This window comes from Camelus dromedarius, chromosome 6 (genome assembly GCF_036321535.1).
Source record: "Camelus dromedarius isolate mCamDro1 chromosome 6, mCamDro1.pat, whole genome shotgun sequence".
Taxonomy (NCBI): Eukaryota; Metazoa; Chordata; class Mammalia; order Artiodactyla; family Camelidae; genus Camelus; species Camelus dromedarius.
The window spans coordinates 154,352-169,009 of NC_087441.1; the positions used below are offsets into that span (position 1 = coordinate 154,352).

General features: G+C 52.5%; 1 protein-coding gene across 10 annotated transcripts in view; it reads right to left on the reverse strand.

Annotated features, from left to right (window-relative positions):
• Positions 1-14,658, reverse strand: part of FAM120B (family with sequence similarity 120 member B) — a 55,242-nt gene that overhangs the window by 10,250 nt on the left and 30,334 nt on the right. For all 10 annotated transcript variants that reach the window (XR_010381169.1, XR_010381170.1, XR_004138475.2 and 7 more), the window contains 2 exons: positions 11,541-11,713; positions 10,092-10,184 (listed from right to left, as the gene is read on the reverse strand). Coding sequence is in view for 6 of the 10 variants with exons in the window: in XM_031456762.2 (XP_031312622.1) it covers positions 10,092-10,184; positions 11,541-11,713 (266 nt within the window). In the remaining 4 variants the exon portion in view is untranslated. The remainder of the gene's footprint in view (positions 1-10,091; positions 10,185-11,540; positions 11,714-14,658) is intronic.

The following is a 14,658-nucleotide window of genomic DNA, read 5'->3' on the forward strand; positions in this document are numbered from 1 at the left end:
GGCTCCTGGTCGGGAGGGAAGGTGCAGGCACCGTCGCCCTCTGCCACCTGTGTTTCTGGAATTCCAGGCCTGTGCTGACCACACAAGAGAGCTGGCACCACGGGTGTCCACGTGGCGCTAACAAGGTAAGCTCAGCTCACTCTTGTCAGTGTCGGACATGTCTGTGCTGCTCAGAGTAAACAGCAGCAATTTCAAACATCATTATGTCCAATCGTTTATCAAGTTGAAATAAATCAGAAAAAGGGGCTGATGTTTTATCCCTTTTTAAGTCAGGTTTTGCCACACTTATTTAAAGAAAAGAAATGGGATCATCATTTTAAGGAACTGATCATGAACTGGGATCCCCCAGAGCTAACGCCCTCGACCCCATCTGCAGCACCTTCTCTCCTCTCCCCATGTCCTGGGGGCCAAGCCCCTGCCCACTGCACCCAGGCACTGTGGTTCTGTCCATCCAGAACTGCACAGTCCACGCCAGCAGCCAGGGGCCCCGTGTGATGTTTGAATCTCAGTGAAGTAAAACGAAACACTCTGCTTCTCAGATGCATCAGCCTCACTTCAAGGGTCAGGGGCCACGAGTGGCCACGTGCTGGTCAGCACAGATCCCCTGTCCAGCACTGGATGGCTGTGGCCTGAAATGCCCTACTTTCGCCAGCTCAGTTCTCCTCTGCAAACTGCCCCAGCCTCAAGAGCACTGCAGCCCTGTGAGTTGGGTGACGCCACAGCCCCGGTTCAGTGCCTCCCACCACGGCTGCCAAGCTCAGGTGAACTGGCACAGATGCTGTACGTTTCCTGAGTGCCGGGGTGCAACTCTCTAAGTACATTTGCCTGTAATGGAGGTGATTTCTGCTCATCTCTGCTATACCTGTCTATTTTAAAGTAAATTTTAAATGAAGTATACCATCCCTCAAAAGCACAGGCCCCATGTGGACCGCCTGAATTTTCACAGATCAAGCAACCAACCCGAGCCAGAAAGCAGATGTCACCAGCATCGCAGAAGTCCCTCTGGCCCAAACTGTCACACCCATCGCCCCAAAAGGTAGCACCAACCAGCCCCTCCAACTGTAAACAGCGTGCTCGCTTGTGAATCTCCAGACACTCTGGGCTAGAACAGACCCTGCAGTCTGGCTTCGCTGGGGCTCCTCCAGGTCGAGAGCCTCCCTTACCTCTCGCTGACTGGGGACGTGACGAGTCTATAAATCACTCTGGGGACAACTGGCTCCTTAGACAGCGGTCTTCCCACCCAGGAGTTCACTCTTTCAGTAACGTTTTGTCACTGCCAATATGCAGATTCTGACCAACTGCTGTTTTTCCCTAAGTATTTCATGTTTTCCTTTGATGTTAGTATAAGTGTAAAAATGTGGGGCCATTTTTCTTTGCTGCTGTTTTTGCAGAACACACCTGGGTCGAGTGTGCTGACTGCGTCCAACCTGTCACACTTGCTCAGTAATTCTAGCGGCTGCCCTGTGGGTCTGGATTTTCCACAACACGCCCACGTCCCCTGTCCGTGCTGACCGTTTACCTGTCTTCCAGTTTGCTGCAGCGGAGAACGAAGGTGCCTGACGCACTCCCACTGGCAGCAGACTCTCTTCATCAGATTAAGGACATCCCTCTGGTCCTGGCTTTGAGCTGTCCTGTCACGAATGCAGTGACCCATCGTCCTGGCTTCAATCTGTGTCCCCTAACGGCTAATGGTGTTGCACCAACTTTCACATGCCTTGTGTATTCCAAATGTCTTCTTTAGTGAAGTGACTTTACGTGTCTTTTGTCTACTTTCTCCGTGGCTTGTTTTCACTAGTGGGTTTTGAGATTCCTTATGTTTTCCAGGTAGAACACCTTTGTCAGACATGTGTTTGCAAATATTTTCTCCCAGTCCATAGTTTGTCTTTTCCTCACCTTTACAGACTGAAAGCTTTAAGTTTTGATGAAATTGCACTTACTTTTTATTTTATGGATCATGCTTTTTGGTGTGAAATCCATGAACTCTTTGCCTAGCCCTAGACTCCAAAGATTGTCTTTTTTCCCCAAAGTTCTACAGTGTCCCATTTTCACTTAATTTGGTGCTCTACTGGAGCTGACTATGAAGCTCGAGGTTCAGGTCAAGGGTCCGATCTCATCCACTGTGGTCCAGGTGCTGCAGCGCTGCCTGCTGACCAGACCACTTGGTTCTGGCCCACTCTGGCCCATGCAGCCTGAAGAGCGCGGGTGCATAAGCAGCCACAATGGCCCCCGGGGATCTCTGACCACTGCCTGCCACCTTCTTCCCAAGCTCTCTCTGCTGGTCCCCAAGTAGGCCATCCTCAGGAACCCTCAGGCTGACCACGGGACTTCACATACTGTATTCCAACTGTCCAAAAACAGAGGTCTCATGATCGATCCTCCCCAAGCCCAGACCATGAAGACAGGTGTCACCCCCAGTCCCTGCCTCCCTCCGAATCACTCTCGAGCCCAAGCCAACCTTTCCTGCCAGCCCTCTCCCTACTTCAGTCTTCGTTCCACAGCCCCATGTCAGTTCACTGCAGCCCTACATCCCTGCAACAGGCTCCTCCTCGAACCTACCACCTGTCCCCACGGCTGGCCAGCAAGCACCGTCCTACATGGCCCCCGGGCACCCACCACACAGGACAGTCCAGCTCCCTGGTGTGGCCGCCGCAGCCCCTGTGACCAGAGCCAACTACCCCTGCTCTAAACCTGGCGGCAAGCTTTTTAGTTCTTTGGTCACCCAACTAGTTTCTTTGCTCCTTCTTTTGAAACACTCTCCATCCTGACCCTGCTCTTCCTCTGACTCATTAAATTCCACCCGCCATGACAGCTCAGTCCAGGAGCAGACGTCTGCTGGGCCAGAACAGGTGCCCTCCGTGTACCTCCACGTCCTGTGATGCCTGAGCTGCCGCCCCACCTCCTCACCTGCTGAACTCACCCTCCCGGGACACGGCGGCTCTTCTCGGCCTTACGGCCTCTGCTCACCTGTGCGCCCCTACCTGCTTCCTGCACGCCACACTTTTACAGAATGAATGGGTTTGCTGATTAAATATCAGAAGGCAACACACACTGTATTTTCCTCTGTCAGGTGCTGCTGCTCAGTGAGTGAACGGGCAGAAGTTCTTTGTAAGAAAACATGCTGACTCCGTCTCATACTGTGCACTCATCACAAGGACATGGTCACCATCCTCCCGCATTATTCACTCACTTGCTGTCCCTCTGGGCAGGTTTCTGACTCCACACACCTCGGGACCTCTCTCTGTAAGCAGAAGCAGGCCATGATACGGCTGGCCCAAGATGCCTGTCGTTAAGGACAACAAACAATCCTGAGAGCTGTGCTCTGCCAGCTTCCGTTTCAGAAGGGACAGTCACGAGGCTCCTGCCTCTTGGGACCCTGCTGTCCACACGCCGTGTGCACAAAAAGCTCTTGTTGGAGTGACGCTGAAACAGCAGAACTCCACCTGGAACGCAGTCACTGCAGCAGCCACAGAGCACACTGACTTCCTATTAGTACTTGAACCCCCAGCTCAGGAGTGTCAGAAGGAGCCCAGGCCAGGGGTCCCACCGCTTTCCCCATCCAGCCAAGAGGCTGTGAGCAAGTCATATGGCTTCTGTGGGTCTTACCTACCTCGTCTGGCTCCGTTTAACCACCAGTGCTAACGAGTTCTGCACCCACTGCAAAGGCGTAGGTCCTACCCTCAAGGAATTAAAGTATAATGAAACAAAGACAGGCCTACACCAACCCTGATCTGCTGGTATCCTCAAGAGCCTTTCAAATGCAAAGCTCTCTAACTGCTTGAAATAGGACGTTACTATTGCTAAGGCAAAGACAGGATAAAGTTCCTCAGGGAAGGCAAAGTGATACTGTCCACAGGCCAGCGATGCCCTTTCACACCCGGGTGTGCCCCTGGGCACTAAGGGCCAGGGAGAGGACGTCACTGCCATTTAAGCTGGGAAGCTGGTTCTTGAAACACAAGTGACAGTATTCATTCTCAGAGATTAGAATGTGCTAAATCCAGTTACTTTGTAATTTTTTTAGTAAAAACAAAGCATCAACAGTTCAACCACAAACATCACAAAAAGTGATCCTATTCCACGTCAGAATTTGTCAACCCCTGGTACTATCAGTGAGCAGGGGGTACTGACTGGGATAAACGCAATCTTCCCTGGCAAGTAAGTGGTGAAACTGGGGTCCAATGGGGCCACCTGCTCCCCTAACACACCGACGTCTCAGGCTCACCTGAGCTACAAGGCACAGGAAGCTGTCATGCTCCCGTTTCAGTTTACAGACAACTTACCTCTTCACTGCTCCACCCGAAGAATTAAATGTGTAACCACACCCAAAGTGGGTGAGCAGTGGCTGCAGGGCGCAGATCTCGGGGACGAGCGTCTGGTGGGACATGCAGCCCCGTCATGCCATCTTAGGAACACTGACACAGACATTACTGTCTCCTGCGTATGGCTCTTTGCCCTGCTCCACACTCAGGGGGCACACAGCCCAGGAGAGCTGCGGGACAAAGGGGCATGTGGGTGGCACGGCTGGTACCAGGCTGGGCCCAAGTCACCTGGCCATTCAGCGGCATTGCAACTGCGCACACACCCTTCTTGATGGCACACTGACATCCAGGAAGAGCCAGTGTGCCCACGCCTTCTCCTGCGCTTCCCAAGGTCTGGGAGCCAGAAGGTAACATCTGAAAAGTGTTGTGGCTGCAACATTTTATTTCCCAGAATATGTTTAAGAGTATTTCTCAGCCATGTTTGCCTTGTGACTTCATTTTTCTGATTATAATACATTTTAGAAAAATGTATTATATTTAGGAAGGAAGGAAGTCTATTAAGGAAGAAGATTGCACCAAACTGGCTGGAGAACTGTTGAAACAGAGTGGGAAAAACTGGGGGCTCGTGCAAAGTCTGGTGACCAAGACCAACCTCCAAATTCCTGACGGAACAGAGAAAGCTGCTAGTAAAGCGCTGGGGCTCCGTGAGGAGGCAGGCACCTGCCTAGGCTGCATAGCTCAGACCTGAGACCTGGGGGCCAAGGTTACCTTTCAGCGACAGAGAAAGTCACAGAGCAGCTCTTCCCCTTCCCCTAAGAACTGGCATTTAGTGGGTAACCTGGGACCCCAAACCAGCATGGCCGAAGGCTGACCCTGGCTCTGGGCCCAGAACCGCTGCTGAGCGCGGATTAACTCCACGCGGCTGGGAGGGATGGCCTCACCAGTAAAAGAAATGAACAAAAGTGGCCTGTCCTTTGGAAACAGGATTTAAGGTGTTCTGGAAAGAAGATGAGGAGAGGCAGCGGTGACGAGCACCTGATGGGGACACAGAAACTAGAAAAAGCAGTTCCAGCGTCGCAGAGCCTCACAGGAAGCGTTTGCCGGTAAGCAGCTCAGCTGCGCGGCACGCACGTGGGAGGAAGGCGCAACGAGCTACGCCCACGTGGAAGCCAAAGCTCCAGCCAATGACTCCGTGTCAGACTCCGCCTCACCAGGGCAGCCGCCCTGGGACGAGGTGGAAACCCCAACACGGCGAGGAGAGCACTGGGAACGCACCACTGCTCACCAGTCAACAAAGCCAAACCCCTGAGTTTCTGAAAGGCCAGAGGGACTTCGGTTGCAGGCAGGCACCATCGTGCAGGGTGAGCCCAGGGAGACGGCCTGCACAAGCCGGGACAGAGGATCCAAGGGGCCCACCGTGTGCCGGCTCCCATGACTCCAGGCATTCCAAGGGTCTAGAGGCTTCCTACCAGCAAGCGGGGACAAAGGGCAGTCAAAACTTCATCACACGACACGTGCCACACTTCCTCTCCGACTTCTCCTTAGGCTTTTGTGAGATCTGATACACAGGGCAGGTATTTTGACGACCGGACTGCATTAATAAGTGTATCCTAAATAAATCTTTACCAGCACCCAGCCGCTCCCCAGCCCTCCCGAGTCGGGCAGGAGTCCAACAGCCTCTGGGGAGTTTGTTAGACATGGTTCCTGAGGGCAGAGACCAGCAACCACGGGGCCGAGCCTCTCCTGGCTGCAGCGCTCTGAGCCGTCTCATGGTGCGCTGCACGGCTCACTGGTCCCTGCTTCTCTGACACCGTGCTTCTCAGAGGAAAACCTCCACTTGCTGAAAAAGCTGTCTGGCCCCAGCCCTGCCTCTGTGAGTCACACCCCCCAGACCCACCCTGTCTTCATCAGGTGTGCACGTGGCCTGGAAGACACTGCTGGCTGGAACCAAATCCAATACTCTTCTGCAGCCTGGCAGCTTCACCAGCTCTACCTTCTGAACCTCCCATTTCTGTGCAGCATCGCATCCTGCGTGGAAACCAGACGTGGTGAGGCCTGCGACGAGGCAGCGTCTAGTCTACCCCCGGCGGTCTGCCCTCCCCGTGTCCTCCAGGTTCTCCACTGTCCAGCTTTGAGGAGGCTCCTGCTCACCTACAGAGACCATGTGCACTTACAACCAGGGGGACGGTGGGTGAAACCAGGCGGTGCTGCCAAATCCTGGCAGGGGGTTTACTGGGCTCTTGGTTCCAGGCACCCTGAGTCCTCAAATAGGGACCCTTCGCAAACCCCACTTCCTTCCCAAAGGCACTCAACAATACTCTGCCTGGGAGAAGCACCTGAAAGGTAAGTCCACAAGAGAGAATAAAAATAAGGAAAAAGAGGAAACCAGGTTCTTACCTGCTTCTCTGGCACCTTGTTTATCTAATTAACGTGTCTGTGGAGCACATATCTTCTATGTTTACACAACAACTTAAAGTCTACTAAGGCTTTCAACAGACTCGATTTCTCTTATTCATTCATTCATCGACTTTTTGAGTTGCCTAATAATGGAGGTAATTTTCTAACCATCTCTTTGAGCACACATTTATGAAATCCCCTATTTCTGTGGCTGCGATTCTCGGCTCTATTTTGACATGCTGTTGGATTTGACTGCAATGCGTCCTCAGAGTATTTCATTTACCCTATGGGACTTAACAGTGTTGGATTGGAAAGCAGGGACTCACCTGCCAGGGCAACACTCAGTAGCGGTCCTTCGATGTGCTCTTATACCCAAGTGCCCATACTTCCCTTCAGGGACACGGGGCTGTGGGGGGACAGTATGAAGCTGGGGGACCCTTAGTGGAGGAAGAGCCTTGGCTTTTTAACATGGCTCCAAGATGTTCTGGTGTCTGAGCCCAAGACACAGGGGCTTTGACTGAACTGCCCTGGAGGTTCCGGGCGTTCAGCTCCAGCGGACAAACTCTTCATACTGAGACTTACCAAGCACTCGATCTCTAACCAGCACCTGGCGCCCTACAGGTGACAGGCAGTGTACAGCCATGAGCAAGCCCCAACGGGCACGTGCCCGGCAAACCTCGGAAAGTCCCTGCAGGACAGGACGTACAACAGAATGCTTACAGTAGACCCCTTTCTAATGTGCTATGGGGGGAACTTCAGAACAGAACTTTCCTTCTCCTCTTAATTCCCCATCAAAAATGACCAAGAACTTTCCAATGAGTGGCGGTAGTGTCAGAAATAGTGGCAGCCACCTCCTGCAAGCCAAGCCTCGGGTGGCTCAAACAGGGGTCCCTGAGCCCATCGTGCAGAAGAGATGAGTCCAGAACGTTCCAGCAGTTGGGAACCTCCATCCAGGAGGCTGGAGTCCAAGCAGTGGGTGGATGATGGTTTATGGTTTTGTCAGTTTTAGGGACCTGACGCAGCAGAGATACACTGATGGGCAAAGAAAGCCACAGTTGGTTCTTCGGCTCTTCCCAAAAGAAGAGAGGGCACAAGTGTAAACCACTGTGCACCCTGGGGAGGGGGAGACACTGCGAGCACACGGTCTGGACATGGACGCCAGGTCTGGGTCCACCCTACTTGGCTCAGCGACAGCATGACAATGCAACACCTTATGTTGTCTACAAGACTTCACAAAATACTCGGGACACCTGCCCAAGTCTGACAAAACACTGGGGTAAGCAACGTAGCTGTCTCCACCCCTTTCACATTCCCAGACAGTGCACAGTGTGCCCAAGTTAGGAGCTACTACTCGAAGGACAGTCATGACCAGGACTCCCGGGGGCCTGGGGCCCCCTCACGTACTCCAACGGGCAGGAGTCAGCGAAGGGTCAGGGTGAGCGTCCACCAGAACACACACATCATGCCATGTGCTACATCACACGTGGTCATTCCTCCACCCCAGGCAGCCCTGCCTTAAATCACGCAGACAGAACAGCGGAAGAAGCCACCCTCCCCCTTAAAGCTGCTTGGAGGGGCTGCTCAAGTTACTTGTTCACTACACAGTTCAGTCTGTCGCTTAGCTGACTCTCCCTCCTAACCACACCCCCACACCTGCACCTGTGTGTGTGCACGTGTGTCTTCACGTGCCCACGGGGGCAATTTAGTCAGGTGAACAGACCACGTCCTCCAGACATGTAAGGTGAGAGCACACGGACAGTCACAGTGTGACAGGAAAACCAGCAAGTACATGGCCCACATTCGGGGACAGAGTGAACACTGCAGGGCAGTGACTGACAGGCTGACGGCCTGGCCCCACCATGCTCTCGGCACCTGCACCACTGTCTTCTCTGCCTGAGAAAGAAGCCTGTCTTTGGTTTTTCACTAGAAGTAATACTGTTTTCCTTGTTTTTTTTTTTTTTAATATGATTATAGCTGAGTAAGGGTCCCTGTCTGTATCCCCCAACTGCATACACAGCAGACTCCATGTCTGTGAATCAATGTGTATATATATCAACCTGTGATATAATCTTCACAAATCGAGTCTAATCACCTGGATATTGAGTAAATATGTAAAAACAAGTACCATTTTAAAGCTGTATTTGAGTGGTTGCGACTAGAAAAATAACGCAGGGTAACAAGCTAAGAGGGCTTTAAGAAGTGTCCGGTGAGCAGCAGCAAGCAGCAGCCTCGTGGCCCCTTCACTCCTGATGAGGACAGGGTCTGGACTAGGGCTTCTCAGAAGCCAGGCCCAGGTCAGCACCCGGGGGAGCCAGTGACGGGGATGCTGCAGCGCCCTGTGCTGGAAAAGCCAGGGCGGGGAGGACCGGGCGTGTCCAGATGCACTGTAGTCCTGAGTGCGGGCTCTGCAGAGCCCTTCCCAGAGGCCTGCTCCTGGGAATGGGGGTGTGCTCGCAAAGCAGGTGTCGGGGCCCTGAGCCCACGGGGCTCGGCCAACAGCCAGGTGGGTGGGGTCATGCACTCAGTGTCAACAAAGAACTCCCCTCGGCTCTGCACCCCAGCCTGGCAGCAACCCCATGTGGCGTCCACTTCATTTTACGCAAGAGAGAAGTTGGGTTCTGCTGTGTGTGCCCGAGAACTTGTTCAAGATCATGCAGCACACTTACTCATTTTTTTCACTAGGAAGACAAGTAAATACTACTTCAATTAACTGAAAGCTGAGGATAAAATTCACTATCATTATCCAGGACACTTAAAAAGAAAAATCTTAAGTCTCCATCAACAGCTGACCTGGCCTTGGGGTTTCCCACTAGGAAACGACTATTGGATCTAGAAGCCTGTGGATGCAGAGAAGGGTTGCTGACTTTAGCTGTGAACAGGCCACTCTGTGAAATTAAAGGAATAAATACTCATGAACAGCAGCATCTGAACAAATGCACAGGATGTGGGCGGCAGGTGAGGTACGCTACCTCCATGACCGGGCACTGCCTCCCGCACACCCGACTCACCGGTGCTGGCAGAGGACGCGGGGGCCTGGGGATGAGGCCCATGGACAGGACAGGCAGGCAGGACGCGCCTGAGCCGGAATTACCACCACCAGGAAAAGGCGTGTATCTCCCGAGGTTAATAACGCTTCTAAGGGATCAAGTAAAGTGTCCTCTTGGAGTTACCAGACTCCAAGGACAGTATTAGGAACTAAAGTTTCCCAAAGTGGGAGAAGGCAGCGCCTGCTGGCACATGAGCCAGCTGCTCCAGGAGGGGCCCGCCACCGGCCCCTCACGGCTGCCCCCACCTGCAGGGCACTGGCTCACGCTCCCCTACAGCAAGCAGCGTCATGGCTAAACATACCTGCTTGGTCTTGTCACCAAATTTTACAAAAGGCTAACAGGAGTGCTGCCCAGGTCGGGCGGCTGTCCACAGACATGCAACGGTCAGTACCTGCAAGTCCATGAGCTGTGCAGTGGACTTTTCTTGGAGGCACAGGGCCTGCGCAATGAAGGCATGCAGGTCCTCCAGGCAGAGCGCGTCCACCTGCAAGGGAGAGCGCCGGTGTCAGCAGGGGGGAGCCCCGCACTCCAACTGACTACAGGGACGGACACACACACACACACATACACCGCCCTGGGCAGCAGAAGAGACGCCAGCGGAGGTGAGCAGGGTCTTTTCTCCCACTGTCCACAGGCCCCAGTGGGAAGGTCTCCATGATGCCCCGGGCCCAGCTGGACAGGGGAGCCTGGTTACTCACTAGCAAGGCAGAGCCTAGAGGGATCCTGAGCTACGGCCAAGTCTGAGCAACACAATGATCACTTTTTGACACAAATTTCCAGAGCTGACAACTCGGGGCTTTGCAGATGGAGTGCACCCACAGCTGCCCGAGCTGGGTGGTCAGAGCTGGAGGAAACACCCACCCTGGCCGCCCAGCAGTGAACCTGCATCCTCGGGCCCCAGCTGAAGGAAACCAAGATTCCCAAAACACGAGTCTCTCCCACCCTCTGTGGAATCAAAGTGTGAGTGAGAAACAAGGAGACAGAGACATGGAGAGAGAGACAAACCAGAAAGGAGGCTGGGGAGCACAGGCAGCGCCAGGCCCAGGCCACCTCCCACCACTTTCTGGCTCAGCCACCAAATTCTGCCAGCCAGAAAAAGTGGTACCCACTTGCTAAATATTGCCACCATCACCTTAAGGATACAAGAACTTTTTATAGAGGGACACATTCTGTGGCAAGTCAAGGTTTCAGGGAAAAAACATCAGGAAAACAACAAACCCATGGGTAAAAATTTCGATTCTTCCTGGATGATAAAAATGGCTAAAACGCTTATTCTCGATAAAAACAATCGCATCATGATCAGGAAGCTTGTCCGCTGGAACCTTGCTTCCCCAACCTGGGCTGCTGGCCCTCGGACACAGTGCAGCCAGGATCTAACCTGTCTGGGGGCCTGTCCCTGCTCTACCCCATTTTTACCCTGAAGTAGCTGCTACCCAGGAACAGGTGACAGCTATACCTATTTCAGGGAAAAGCAAAGCAATCTACAAATGTGAGCATCGTGACCAGGAAGCAAGGTCGTGATCTGCAAGTGCAGCCAGGATCGCCAGGCCGTGGACCCAGAGCAGTGACCGCCACCCACGCAGGGCCACGAGAACAGCCCACAGTCCAAAAGACCCGGCAAGCGCGGACACGTGCGGCTCTGCACAACACGCCCCGGCGCCGGCCGACTCCTTGGGCCTCCCAGACACTGAGTGTGGAGCCCAGCCTGGGAGCTGACAGGGCTTCTCATGCGCGTGCCGTTCTCACTCCAGACAGACACCAGGCAGAGGAGGCTGTGGCCCAGAGCGCTGCGACCAGCAGCGAGGGTGGAGCGCAACGGCCACAGCGGAGCTGAGGGTACCTGCACAAAGAGGTAGATCAGGAGGCAGCACAGAGCCTGGAAGGGGCTCTCCAACGCCTGCAGCTCTTCCTTCAAGGACGAAAGGTCGAAACAAGCCAGGAGCGCGTCCAGGCGCCGGACTTGTATTCCTGGCTCTGTGCTCAGCCACAATAGTTTCAAGCTAGGCGTTCCCCCTAGTTAAAAAAAAAAAAAAAAAAAAGTCCATTTACCATTATTCTTTGCACTAGCAAGTTACAACATGCTTCTGTAGAAACACAATAGGGAATACTGGGCACTAACGTCTTCCTTCCCTGACATCCTCAGGCTTTAAAGCTTAAATTATCTGGAAAGTAAACATGAACACTTCCTGGTTTAAATAGACAGAAACCCTAATAGGTCAGCACACGTGTAGTTCACTGAAAACCTTCCTCTTGTTTAAAATGGCTGTGTTTTGGGGGAAACTAGGGCTTTTCCCTACCTGTACTGCACCCTGTGTTGTTAAGAATGCTGTGCTGAGTAAGTTCCAAAGGTGCTGACTCAGGGTGTGGGACGAACACAGTCCTGACCAAGCGCGGGCAGAAACACCACCGGGGCCCTGCTAGCTTGCTCTCTGCTAGTTCCCTAGACTAGTGGTTTCCAAACTTCAGTGCGCAAAAGCAGCAGCTGCAGAGACTGAAAAAAATACATTCTCCTTGGTTCCATCTGCACAAATCCTGCTTTGCTAAATGAGGTGCCCAGGAGTCTGTACTGAGCAACCTAGAGATTCAGGTGAGCAGGGCATCATGGGCCCCACATTTTGTAAAGCATACCCTGGGAACTACTCAACAACAGAAATTCCTAAAATACGATGTTTGGTGCTTCATTTCTATATTTTATGTATGTTTAATTATTAAAATCAAAGGAAAGAAAAACCCCTTGCTCAGGGACCTAAGTCACCACGAACGGCAGCATGAGTCTGTACCTCCCGCCCAGGGGGAGCCACTGCCAGGCGGGGCCGGGTCCCACCACAAACAGCAGCGCAGCTGTCCATGGGGTCCCGGCTGTAACGCATGTGAGGTGTGAGGATGGTGGGGTCTAAACGTCCCCTGTGTTTACTCAGGAAACAAAACTCACGAATCAAATGGCGTCAGAATTTAGTGACTCAAGCAAATAAGTTCTTCCTTTTTTTCTTACCTTTCACACAACGTCACTTAATTTTCTCAGCTGTGTGTTTCCTACCATCAGAAGTGAAACAAAAGTCAAAAGTCACCTGCATTTCTGATATGGCTGAAATGTTCCCTCCACCCAAAAGAACTTTTTCATTACTTATTAAATCATTTTTTCTCTTGGAAGAAAGAAAATAAACAAGCAAAAAATCATGGCCCTACTTATTAAGATAGAGATATTATTCCAAGAGAATCACAGCGTCAGCTATGACTTCTTAGAAACACACTTTTCAGGAAAATAATCACCTTGCAGGGTCTGCAAACTTCAAAGTCCTGTTCACTGTCTATTTTTGTACAGCCTACAAACTAAATGATTTTCACATTTGTAACTGGTTAAAATATCAAAAGAAAGATAGTATTTCACAATCTGAGAAAACTGTATGAAGCTCCAATTTCAACGTCCCTAAATAGTCTTCCTGGATCCCCGCCGTCAACCACGTCCATCTGTGCACATCTGTGCCCTTGTGGGCTCCAAGTGCAGAGCTCAGTAGCTGCCTGTAGAGACCACACTGCCCCCAAAGCCCAGAACATACACTGCCTGCCCCTTGCAGGAGTCTGCCAACCCCTGACCTGAAGTAAGTAACGAACATTTCACAGTCACAATTATTTCAAATAAAGTAGTTGAAAAACAGTTTTTCTGACTATAAAAGTTATGCATTGTAAAAAAATTTAGAACAATAGAATAGCATAAAGAAGAAAATGTAAGTAATCCACAAGCTCACCACCCAGACAAAGCCACACTTCAGAGCACAGCCTCGAGGCCTTTCTTCAGAGCACGTGCAACACAAGCACAGCTGAGAGGGGTCAAGCCCCCTCAAAGTGCCCTGCACAAAGATCTGCCTTGTGTTCCGCTTGCTTACATGTAAGAGTTTAATACAAAAACCTGAGATTCATGAAATATGCTTAAGAACCATGTATAGTGGACGTGATAAGTGCACGATTTCTTGAACAAAAAGTGACAGTGTCTGTGGCCTTTCATTCCCAGCAGGGACAAAACTGGATGCAACGGGCTCAGATAACACCAGGTCAGTTATTTCCAAGATTCCATCTACTAAAAGAGAGAGGAAAGAAAAACACCACCGGCTGTGATGGCTGGGAGTTCCGAGAAGCCCCATGTGAAGAGCCAGATCACTGTTCTGGAAGAGTTTGAGGGTGAAGGTCCTGCACCCACGTTGATAGGGCTGTGCGGGTCTCGCCAGAGGGCCCCGGAGATCCAGAAGTAACGTGGAGCCGGGCAGGGCCAAGGGTGCCCATGGAAGCCCCTGGGCTGGCCCTGCTCAGCGAGGGGGATGTCTGCTAGGGCTGAAAGGGGCATCGATGAGTGCCTGGTAAGACCCCTCCCGCTCTCCTTCCTCCCCCAACCCGCATCCAAACGTCCAACACGCACGCAGCATCGACTGTGGAGGAGCCGCCACCTTGGCCCTCAGGGCAGGTGCTGAAGGTCTGAGTGGGCACCAGCAGGACTTGGCATCTGCCTTGGGGAGTGCACCACCCGGCAGGGCACATGGGCACTAACTGGAGGGACCACCAGGAGGAGGGGAAGAGATGGAAGAGCCAGCAGGAGTTAGGTTCAGTGAAGGGGGAAGGTCTCCACCCTGGTGGAGATGGGGAGAGACCTGTGGTTGACCCAAGAGATACTACGGCCAGTCTGTGCTCTGGAGGATGATGCAGGCTGCAGTGGGGAGCAGTCTGGGGGAGCATCAGATGGGACAGAGGAGAAGTCACAGAGCAAGAGGGGACAAATAGGGACAGAGAGGCCCAGAGAGTGACAGGCGGAGGAGGAGGGAGACCCCAGATGCACGGCTTCTTTACCACAACGGAGAATGATACTACAGCTGACCCTTGAACAATGCGGGGGTTGGGGTGCTGACCCCCAAGGCAGTTCAAAGCCCAGGCATTGCTATTTCTGCCTCAAAACCAAAGGAACTGAAAAG